Genomic DNA, 12,258 nt, shown 5'->3' on the forward strand with positions numbered 1-12,258 from the left:
GGAAATGACCTCTGAACTATTGCTATAGGGGGTAAGCCAGATGAGAGACTCACCCATCTTCTCCTGTCCCTCAATGGCCCAGGGTCGCTCCTGGGATGCCAATGCCCACACTTCTGGACTGTGCCTCATGCAGATCACACACATTCCCATGGGCAGAAAGATAGAGGAAGCTGCCAGTATGATACAGGACAAAGATACAGGAAGTGCTCAGCATATCTGTGACCTTGGGGGTGGCCCAGGGGAGATGGATGGGGCACCAACATCAAGTGTGAAGGGGCCATCTTTACCCAGAGACACTGGCTTTGTGTCCGTCTCCAGGGAGACAAATTCCCTGACTATCCTTGGGAGGTGGAGAATGAGCCATGGACACAAAGACTCTACTCCTATACCTGCCATATGTAGGTGGTGGGGCTCTGAAGTTATAACTTCACCAAGAGTGAGTTTCCTCATTGGCAAAGAGAGGGGGCTTGCCTGGCTGATGTGGCTCCATGGATTGAGCATCATCTCATGGACTGAGAGGTCCCGGTTCAATTCCTGGTCAGGGCACATGCCCAGGTTGCAGGCTCCATCCCCAGTGGGGGGCGTACAGGATGCAGCCGATCTATGTTTCTCTCGCACATCAATGTTTTTATCTCTCTCTCTCTAAAGAATCAATCAATACAAACATATTTTTTTAAAAAGAAAGAGGGGGCTGGACTAGTCATTTCTGGGGGTGAACCAATAACCACAAGGCTGTTCTGAGGCTCCCATAGCTAGTGCAAGGACCTCCCAAATTGCTGTATCTGCATGCTGTGTTCATGATTTCTGCTACATCCGAGTTCCACTTATTGCATTATTCAAATGCCCTATATTTTCTTCAAATTTATTCATTCTTATTTGCATGTATTTAAAAGAAACTTTTTTATGTCACCTGCTGTAAAGAAAAGGTAATCATAAAAATAAATGCACAATTATTACAACGGTTTTCCTCCATGCACCATCTAAGATCATCTCCCACTGCACCAGGGTTATGCACCCCACATGCTGGAGAAAACTAAGTTGACATTCATCACATCAAGTGCTCTGTAGTGATAACCATGACAGGCAAGTCACATACATTGTTAAGACATGTAATTCTCAGGAGGCACGCAGACAGACACCTACTCCTATGATGGTGGGAACTATTATTGTTCCCATTTTGCAGATGAAGAAGCTGAATCTCAGAGAGATGAGACAATTCACCCAAAGTCTCATAAATACTCAGCAGTACTGTGAAGGGGCCTGTTAACAAGTTACACTCCTCTTTGGACAGCACAGCCCAATTGTGGGCAGAAGTGTCTTTCCCTGGACCCCGGGAACAGCCACAACAATGTCCTGAGCTGGCCCTCACCCACATCCCTGATAGCATATTTCCCCAGAACCTTTCATGACTTTCTAACAGGGCTGGCGCTTCAATGATCCACATGCTGTCACCTGTGCACAAAGATGTGACAGCTGTGTTCTCAGAGGGATGAAATGATAGGATGGCTTTCCCTTATTTTTCATGATCTCTACTATCTTATTTTCTACTGAGAACATACTTTGCTTTTATTTTTTTTGAAATTTTTTTCCTTTATTGATTTTAGAGAGAGAGGAAGTGAGAGGGAGAGAAAGATAGAAACATCAATGAAAGAGAACATCGATTGGCCACCTCCTGCATGCTCCCCACTGGGGATTTGGCGCACAACCTGGGCATGAGTCCTGACCAGGAATCAAATTGGCAACCTCTTGGTGCATGGGTTGACACTCAACCACTGAGCCACACCGGCCAGATCATACTTTGCTTTTATAATAAGAGAAAAACAATGGAAGGTCTGAGCTTGTTTTTAAATCCAGTGTCATTTTTTACCAGAGGTAAAGGAGGGACTACAATCTTTCTCACTCTTCTTTAAGGAATGCACAATATGACACCAGGTGAGTGACAACCTTAGAGGTAACTCCAGAGAGCTCTTCATGCAGCAAGGACAAATACTCAAACCAAAGCATGGAGGTGTTGGGAAGGGACTGGACTGGCCTTAAACTGAAGGATGTCAGGTACCTAAGTCCCTGAGGGAGGTGATCTGTAGACAAGATGGAGCCCACATCTGGCAACCTGAGATCACCACCAAAACCAAAAACAGAATGAACTGCTAGTGTCAGCAAAGCAGCTGGGTAATATCAGATGCTACTAAGGCCCAAAGCTCAGCTCAGACTTCCAACAGGCTTGGGCCATTGTAACCATTAATACAAGGCCAATCACAGCGCCTGTGTCTCCTAAAGCACACTCTTGCCACCATCTTTGTGTTTATATCTGGCGTGCTCATATGTTCCTGCTGGCTTGAGACAGTCCCAGTTTCTGTCAAATAAACTGTGTAATTAGTGTAAGCACCTCCTTTCACACAGTGCCCTGGTTTGGACAATATATTATATGCTCCCACAGAGAAGGACACAGAAATATCAGGTGGTAGGTAACACAAACATAAAATTCAGTTTCTGCAAACCGAACTGACTTTCCCATCTACCAGCAGAATAATCCTAGACAACTGAGTTTGGACAAAGCCACAGAAAACAGGTATCCTGAGCTAACACTGACTGTCTGAAGAGGTTGCCTGGAGTTCCGTGTAGAGAAGAATCTTAAGGACACATCTGGGCATGGCAGGGAAGGGTGCCATGTTTTATCAGCAATTCTGATGAGATTATAGGCAGGGCAAGGTGAGAGGGGAAAGGCAGCCATGGGCCCTGAACAAGAAATCATCCAACTACACTTCAACTATACAGTCTCCATGGGTCCTTCTACTCTGACATTTGAGCTCTGAGATGATCAGGAAAAGATAATGCTTACAGCTATTTGCCGTCCCTGGTTTGTCCAACCTCTGTGGTCCAGGATTATTCTGCTGTTTGCTAGTAATATTCTCCATGCTAAAGCAGAAAATCCATCTGTCAGGATAATGGGGGAATCAGAAGGAAGTTGCTCATCCAAAGAACAGCACCACACAACCTCTGCAGGAGGGTCTCCAGAAAGAAGCTAAGAATCCCTGGTGCCCTCATGTGGCTGCTCTGAGAGTGAGGAGCTTGAGGGGAAATGGAATTTTTTTCCTCGGCTCTCTTGAAAGTTTTCCTGTGGAGAAGTAATCTCAAGACTCTTAGCTAACAGGACAGAGGTATCACTGCATCCAAATAAGCACTGCCCAAAGCAAGTTCCCTCCTAAGTTTGGTCTTTGGGATCAGGATGTCTGAATGGCAAAACAAAGCCAGTCACTGTCATGCTGGCACGTTCTGATAGCCCAGCACAAGCAATAAGCTTAGTAGTGAGGGTTCTCTCTCAAGCTCCTGTATCTTGCAGTAGAGGAATGTGTGTCTAGGTGTGTGAGTTCACACAAACATTTAATTGAAATTACAAAGTCAAGAAAGAGAGTGACAGCAAAAGAAACAGGTGAATCTTGAAATACCACCAAGAGGTGTGGGAAATACTCATCGCAGCCATTTAGTTCAATTCTGTCATTAATCTACTCAAACCCAAGGATATGCTCAGCTCACCTTGTTAAGCCTCTCAAGCATTTCTTTTAGCAGCACTTGACATTCACATTCATTTTCATACCTGCAAATTGGAAACATAAGTGAAAGTTGAGCAGCTTCTGTGATTCCACAAGTATTGATCACATAATTAGCATTAAATTTAATTGCATATGAGTATTATGCCCTCTCTTTTAGAAGAGGTTCCTAATTTTAAAACAGAAGCTAATGCTGCATTTCCAAGCCCACCGCTTCCCAACCTATTTCACATCATGGCACACACAGAAAGTGCTGAGATGGGCATCACACATGGGTCTCCCAGCCTGGAGGCCCAACTCCACCCCCCAGCACTTCCTTCCCAGCCACCCCGAGGATGAGGGGATCACATCTCAGCATACCTGGAACCCAAGCACAACAGTGGCGCAGAGACTGGGAGTCTGCTCTGCGACAAACGACATTAACCTACCTTGTTTGGATTCCTTATACTATTGTATTTATGAACACTTGTCAGTGTTTCTGGATTATGCATTTAAACCTCACAAAACCCTGGAAGATAGCAGCTATTCTTACCACTGAAGGGGTTCAGAACAGACCTCCCCAAAATGTGCCACTGTGGCATATGAATTATTTTGTTGTTATCTTTATTGTTGAAAGTATTACAGATATCCCCCCTTTCTTCCCTCGTTGACCCCTCCTCCCTGCTTGGCAGGTGAATTATTTTGAGCTAAAAGCAAGCAAGACCCTGTGGATGCCCAAGAAACTTTTACCCTTAAAGAATTTAAATTAGGGACCCTGCCCATAGTAAGAGTTATCACCAGGAATAATATCTTATGACCTATCTATAGAGCAGGGCAAACCTTGTGGCATCATCTCTGCACAGCAAAGAACTGCTCTGGACCAGTGAGCAAGACAGGCCAGATGGGCCAGAGGGTGCCCTGGCAGGAAGGTGAGTGCATAAATACTCCAGCTCTTGTGCCCTCAGCTATGACAAGTGAGATGTGTTTTTCACCCTGCAGGTTAGTCCCAGTTGCCACAGCAGTAACTTGCTAAATAATGCACTCAGTGTTAGCTGCCTTCCCTTTCTGCCTTTTTTTCACTCCCCAACCTGTGCTCCCTGAGGTGATCTTGTCCTCAAATAAGCTACTTGCCCTCAGAAGCCTGTCTCAGGCTCCACTCCTGAAAGACTCCAAACTAAGAGAGGCATGAAGTTACATAAAAACACAGTTGTGCCCTGCGGCTTTGCCTCAGAGGTTGAGCATCAACCCATGCACCAAGAGGTCACTGGTTCGATTCCCGGTCTGGGCACATGCCCAGATTGTGGGCCAAATCCCCATTGGGGGACAGGCAGGAGGTGGCCAATCGATGTTCTCTCTCATCGATGTTTCTCTCTCTCCCTTTCTCTCTCTCTAAAAATCAATAAAGAATTAAAAAAAAAAAAAAAAAAAACCACAGTTGCACAAGTTTCACATTTCACGCCAAGATGTCACATTTAATAGTTTCTTTTGTGTGTAGCTATAATGGGGCCAGAAATTATTTTTTGTTTTTATAATTAATTAGCTTTGAAAATAAAACTGTTAACAAAATCTAATTTTCTCATTGCTTTTTCCTGCTTGAAACTTCTTAAGAATATCTATAGCTTTAAAAACAAGTTTCATAAACAACATAATTTTCATGCTACAGAAAAGTCTAGACATTATAATAAAGACAAGTGACTTTAGTATAAAACCTCATGATAAGAATTCAAGATACATTCATATATATTCATTTAAGTGAATTCATAAAGTAAAAAAAAACACTTTGGCTTCAATTATCTAATTGTTCTATATAATTATTTTGGTTTTCAGCAATCTGGATAATTGACCATATTCAACATTGATGGTTTTATTTGTTTTTATTTAGTTTTATTATATTTAGTCTTTATTTGAAATGCTAAAGACCTGATTTTGAAATTATTCCACTATCCAAGTAGAAAATATGCCTAATAAGGCTGCATTATAATAATGCTCATTTCTGCATTATTTTTACCTGCTTTGGTTAGCCATCAACTCCCCTCTAGAATATGAAACCAAACTTGGTGTGTGTATACCCATGCATGTGGATGCTTATGGTTTTTATAATAATTTTCATATCTTACTACCCCAGTCAGAATACCAAATGTTCTCCAAGGGGGCAGGAGACGGAATAAATTAATGGGTATTAAATACTCTCGTTTCTCTTCAGATCACAAAAATCTTTCACCTTTTAAATAAATCACAGAGCCTGAAGGGACTGCTCCATAATGGAGATATAACTCAGAACCAAGTGAAATCAGAAAAACGCAATATGGCCATTCCTTTATTGAAGGCTCAAGGGAGTCATGCTTGCCCAGACAAATCACAGTAGATTGTGGTCTAATGACCAGGTAAAGGTTATGTGGGGATATAGGGGATCCCGCTGGCTCATAGAGCTGGGCATCTGAACCAGCATACACTTTCCTTTGCTCTAGAGAACATGAGCTTCATTTGAATGAGGTCTAGGTCCTGTCACTAGACCTCACACCACAGGAGTCCAAGAACTACTTCTCTCCAAGACAGTGTTCTACAAAGAGTGTGGACCCAGGGCAAGAAAACTCGAATTCAAGTCCTGCCACCCAAAGGCTCTCTCCAAGCCTCATTTTCCCATGAAGGGCTATAACAGGTGAATCTTCAGTTCCCTTTTTCCAGCTCCAAATGTTTCTCTGGATCAAAACCAAAAACAGAAGGACAAATAGGAATGAATGATTTGACCTGATAAATATGCCCAGTACACAACACTGAATAACCTGCCCTAGATTTGTACTGACAATGTGGAACTCAAACAGAGAACTCATTTGGAGAAAGCCCTCTGGCTACTTTAGGCCAGGTTGTTCACTGGGATTGCCAGTGGAGATTAAAAAAATTTAAATTCCTGGGCCCAACTTGAGGCCAAGGATGGGACCTGAACTTCTATATATTTTTAATTAATTTATATAATTTTTAAATGAATAAACCTCTTACATGGCTAGACAGTATTTTTAAACTACATAAAAGGATGTTCAGTTAAAGTCTCCCTCCTGCCTCTGACTCCAATTGCCTCATTCCTACTCCCTATTCCCCTCATGTAACCAGTGCCATTAGTTTTTTGTGTGTGTGCTTGTGCCCTCTTTTTCCTTATGCAAGCAAAAAAAAAAAAAAAAGTGTCTACTTTTCCCCCTCTTTTTAAAAAATAAATGGTAATAACACACACTATTCTTGTTTTTTTCCCCCACAATTGCATAGTATCCCATTGTATGAATGAAGCACAATTTTATAACCTAACTCCTACTAATAGGTATTTAGGTTGGTTCCAGGCTTTTGCTACTGCAGATCCCATGGCAGTGAATATCTTTGTCGGCATGCCACTTGACACCTGCTGGAATATCATACAGCAGATTCCTTGAAATAGTCCTGCTGAGTCAAAGAGCACACACATTTATAACTGGGAAAGATGTTGACAAATTGCTGAGCATCCTTCTTTTTAAAGCTAATTTTAACACATTATTCAGTCTGTCGAAAGGGGGACCATGCCCTGGACCAGGGCTTCTGAAATTTCAGTGTTTAACTTCTTAAACTACAAATCACTGAGGAGTCTTGTTAAAATGCAGCTTCTGATTCAGAAGCTCTGGGGTGAGCCCTACAGTCTCCATTTCTAACAAGCTCCTGGGTGATGCCAATGCTGCTGGTCCATGGACCACACTTCGAATAGCAAGACTCTGGAAGGCACACATTGAAACAATTTCCAGGTGTTGGCTATGATGCAGTGAAGACGAATAGACTTAGGATGCCCGACTCTTCAATCCAGTCCCAGTGAAGCAATTCACTAGCTATGTGACCTTGTTCCAAATCCCTACATTTTCTGAGCCTCGGTCTCCTCATCTGTTAAATAGGTGCATGCAAATACAGTCTATAACTGGCTGTGAGGATTAGATAACATTAATGCACCTCAAAAAATACTGTAATGAGCAAAAGAAGCCAGACACATAAGAGTATGTCTGTAATATCCCTTTTTTATGAAATTCTAGAACAGGCAAAATTAATCTATGGTGATACAAATAAGAACACTGAGTGCCTCTGGGTTTGGGGGGTGGGTAGGGGGCGGGATGACAACTTAAGATTGACTTGGAAAGAACAGAAGGGAACTTTCTAAGGTACAGCAAATAGTTTGCTTGTTTTGATAGTTACATAGGTATATATACATTTGTTAAAACTCAGTGAACTATGTCCTTGAAACCTATGCATGTTATTATACGGAAATAATATCTAAATTTTAAAACATATTAAAAGTAAATGAAAACATTTAATGTAAACTGTGAAGTACCATCAAAATAGAAGCTAGTCTTATCTTAGGGAAATGCACCACGAGCATGCCCCCGCCCCACTCTGCAGGGATGAAGGCTGGAGATGGTCCTCCAACCTCGGATAGCAGCCTGCTCTAGGATCCGCCCTGCCTCAGTTTCCTCCCACGACCGATGCTTACTTGCTACGGTACTCGTCAAGCGCGCGTTGTGCCTCTGCGTTCCTGAGCTCCAACCGGGCGCGCTCAGCCGCCAGGTCCCGGGAGCGCTGGCGGTTGCCTTCCACTTGGCGGACGAGGGCATCCTCCGGCCCGGCCCGCTCGCCCAGGCGCTGAAAGGCATCCAGCTGCCGCCTCAGGACACCGTGGCGCTGCTCGAGCGCGCGGGCCCGCTGGACGTGGGCGGCCACGCGCTCGCCGAGCCCCTGCAGCGCTGCCACATCCGGCGCGACAGACTGTCCCCTGGGCAGGCGGCGGGGCGCCTCCTCGGCTCGCTCGTACTGCTCCTTGCGGGTTTGGAAGACGTAGCTACGTCGGTACATAGCTCCTCTGCGGGCGAGCGCTTGCAAAGCCAGCCCCAGAGGGCCCTCGCGGAGCCAGAAGCCGCTAAATAAACATCGGAGGCCCCGGCACGCTGCTAGGACGTTCCAGAGCTGATCAGCTGCGGAGCTCTGCCCAGCCTCGCGGAGAATGAAAAGAGCAGCAGGCATGCTTTTGTGAGCTGGATTAACGGACCATACAGCTCCGGGGCTTGGAAGGTTAAATTGGGCAATGAAGTCTTTGTTTCCTGATTGTTAAAGTCTGTTACTGTATAATTGAATTGAGGGTCAGGAGAACAAGAGGAGCATGACTTTCTTTTGACTGGTTCCCACTGGAATTGTAAAGGAACCTCAATGGACCTTGTTAAACTTGGACTAGCTCAAGAGCCCAAGGACCCCTCGCTTTGTCTATGTCTCTTTCAGCCAAGCTTCAATTATAGAACTTTTTAACAATACCGTTTTCTCTGATTACTTAGGCAATTCATTTTCTTAATTAAAGCATAACTTGGTGTTAAGGAATGCTCCTTACGGTAGGATTCTTAACCATGGCTGCAAAATAAAATGCCATGTCTCAGTAAATTGTGAGGTGTGTTGAAAGTAGAAAATTCTTACTTGTGCATATTTGTGAAGAATCTACTCTTTGTACAAATACTTAGCAAATAGATGCACAGTTATTATTATGCACCTTTTCTCTCCTGGACTCTGACGTCTGTTCTGGAGTAAGAGAAAAAAGTAGAGCTCCATCAAGACATTTGCATAATAGAGTATTTGAACTAAAGAAAAAAATCCATACAGCCTGAGTTTAATAAATTGGTATACTTTCAATGAAATTATAAAAGAGTTTTTTTGACCACCATGTTTCATTTTTATTTCTATTATGGAATTAACAAAGCTAGGCGTTGACAAATTTAAAAATGAATTGTGGATGTCGAAAGGAATAATAGCATTTGATGAAAAGATTACTAAATATAAATATTTTGTCATATCTACCATTGAAAAAATCTTTATCAAAAGGCTAATTTTGTAAAAATAAGATTAGTAGTACCACACGATTAACAACTATATGGGTTATGTATAATTATACTATAAACTCATGGTTATTAAAGATCAAGAAAATTACACAGATCTTTGTTGGGTTTATTATTGTGAGAGAAAAAAGATTGTAAAATAATAGATTCGGTCTGGAATGAAGCTATGTAAGGTTCCAAGTTGTTTTGGTGGTGTGGTTATTGTTTTATTATCTTTTCTTAAGCCATTTAAAAATAAATTTTATGATCAAACTAAGGACAGCCACATGAGTATATATGCAAGTATACATATATCATGCTGATGGCATGGTAAATTGGTTTCCGGTTTCCTAGAGAGCAAACCGGTGTAGAACAAGGGTTATAAAATGATTCATTCCCTACGACATTAGTCAGGTATCACTACTGATCAAACTGATCCCAAAACTAAGTGGCATACAAGAAATATTTATTACCACATTCCCAGGTCTGCAGTTCAGCTGGATAGCTGTCCAAGCTGCAGGTCTTCAGAGCAGCTCTGCGCCAAACATCTCTCATCCTAGAACTACCAGTGACGAAAGGACAAGAGCATGCCCAGTCACATAACCTCATCCCAAATCTTTGCATCATGTCCACTAATATGTCATTGGTCAAAGCAAATCACACGGCGACAGCCAAAGCAAGGAAGCAGGGAATAGGCATGATGAGGGTATGGGTGTGTAACTCACTCACACTGAAGTGAAGAATGGGAACCAGAAACTCAGTCTATCACACATAGTAATCCCATTCGAGAAAAATATATCTCAGAAACATAACAGAGGAACAAATATAATTTCAATTTATTCCAGTAGAACACTTAGAAAATATCTATTCACAAAGCATCGTCTTAGGGAGATCAGTATTGAACAAGGTCAAGTCCCAGCCCTCAAGATGCAGGAGACACATTCCTACACAACTAATGAAGATACTGTCAACATAAGAAACATCCAAACCTGTAGAGAATTGTTATAAGAGTGTATTTGAGCCAAACTGACGACGTGCCAGGGAGCAAGATCTCAAATGTTCCCAAAAATAACAGTTTTGCAGCTTCTTTTATGCATTTGAAATTAAGGAGGGAACATAAGGATGACTGGAGAAAGTGAGGCAGGGATTGGATTACAGGATAGTTAAGAAGATATATACTGTTTTGAGGGTTAATAACCCCTTAGAGGAATATTACTTCTGATATTTAAAAAATGTGTTACCCTGTGTACATAAGAACAATGGACAGCCCTGGCCAGTTTGGCTCAGCAGTTAGAGCGTTGGCCTGTGGATCAAAGAGTCCTGGATTCCATTCCCACCAAGGGCACACTGCTCAGTTGCAGTTGGTCCTTGGCCCCGGTTGGGGTGGTGTGGGAGGCAACCAATCAATGTGTCTCTCTCACATCGGTGTTTCTATCTCTCTCTTCCTCTCTCCCTCCCTCCTGCTTTATCTGAAAATAAATGGGAAAATATCCTTGGGTGAGGATTAAAAAAAAAAAGAACAATGGACAGGCCTGGGTAATGACTACCCACCATGATCTGCCCAGTTAGGAATTCATGATCAAATCACCCTGTGAGGTTGCTTTCCATAGAACCCCCCCTTTTTTATGTCAACACAAAAATATCTGAAATAAATTCTAAAACAGAGATCTTTACAAAACGCGGAGGTTTGTATCAAAGAAGCCTCAGTGAGTAGTGTGTGGGTCAATAGAGAAGTGAGAATTCCAGAAACAATAGTATAAACAGGGTGAGAGAGCACCTGGTGTGAGGTGCAGTGGAATGAGCTATGTGTTCCCCAAAGTTGGTGAGGATGAGTTGAGTTGGGCATGGCAAGTAGGGTCCCCAAAAGGAAAACTTGAGGGAGGACTGGGCTTCCCATTAGTTGTGGTAGATTGAACAGGGGTGTTATCTGTACTTCTTCCCATAAAACCTCTTGGGCCACATGCTGAACCTGACAAGCTCAAGGGAGGCCTGCAAGGTGGGTCTTATGAACTGAGACCTAAAGTAACCGCATAGGATGGTCTGAAACTAAAACTTTCTAACTAAAATCAATTCATGGCGGGTAGTCATGTCCTAGGCCAGTGTCTTCCCTGACAAAAATTAATCTTTACCTTAACTGAGCCTATCTATTGTCTTTTTGCATCTATGATGTCATACTACCTTTGGACTATCTGGGTAATTTCTTTTTTATGGACCCCTCACTGTACCAGAGCAGAGACCACAAAACCCCTCATTGTTATTATTATCATGTTAATTATGAACTGCAAACTATCCTATACCCACAAATATAAAAGAAGTATGGGTCTCTTCAGTTTGCTTTTTATCCAACCCCAGAGATTTCCCCCCTTTGTTTTCTCCCACCTCCCTAAGCTACCACCAGTGGATTTCATGTAACCCTTTGAGCATCCTCCTCTGATTGTAATGTATAAAATGAAGTATAAAACTGCCATTCTCTGGAGCATTTTCTCAATCCATTGAGATTTTGCTTCCCAACAATTGTCGTCAGTTTGGCTGAAAAAAAAAACTCATAAAAATTCTCTACAGTCTTAAATGTTTCTTATGTTGAAAACCCCACCAAAAAATGGTAGCAACAAATTTTTTTAGATTAAAACTCCACAAAAAAAAGGAAGAAAACATGTTAGGCAAATGGTTTATAGTGCTTGACATGACCAATGCCATCTTAAGAAGCACGTTGCTCTCAGTGACATGGGAGGAGAGAGCCCATATCACCTGAAAGGAATGTTCTTAACAGAACAGTAAGCCAATTACATTGTTTACTGCTTTGCAATACATAGCTCTTAACAAGCACATGCCACTTGGTTATAAGCCACTTGTGTTCCCAGAGACTGTATGTA

At 42.5% G+C, this 12,258-nt stretch overlaps 1 protein-coding gene across 1 annotated transcript in view; it reads right to left on the reverse strand.

Annotated features, from left to right (window-relative positions):
- BFSP1 (beaded filament structural protein 1) overlaps window positions 1-8,451 on the reverse strand; it is a 43,792-nt gene extending 35,341 nt beyond the window's left edge. The window contains exons 1-2 of the mRNA XM_036245053.1: window positions 8,023-8,451; window positions 3,535-3,595 (exon numbers count right to left, since the gene is read on the reverse strand). Of these exons, the coding sequence (XP_036100946.1) occupies window positions 3,535-3,595; window positions 8,023-8,381 (420 nt within the window). The 5' untranslated portion in view covers window positions 8,382-8,451. The remainder of the gene's footprint in view (window positions 1-3,534; window positions 3,596-8,022) is intronic.
- Window positions 8,452-12,258: the final 3,807 nt, after the last annotated feature.

Source organism: Molossus molossus, unplaced genomic scaffold (assembly GCF_014108415.1).
Source record: "Molossus molossus isolate mMolMol1 unplaced genomic scaffold, mMolMol1.p scaffold_m16_p_6, whole genome shotgun sequence".
Taxonomy (NCBI): Eukaryota; Metazoa; Chordata; class Mammalia; order Chiroptera; family Molossidae; genus Molossus; species Molossus molossus.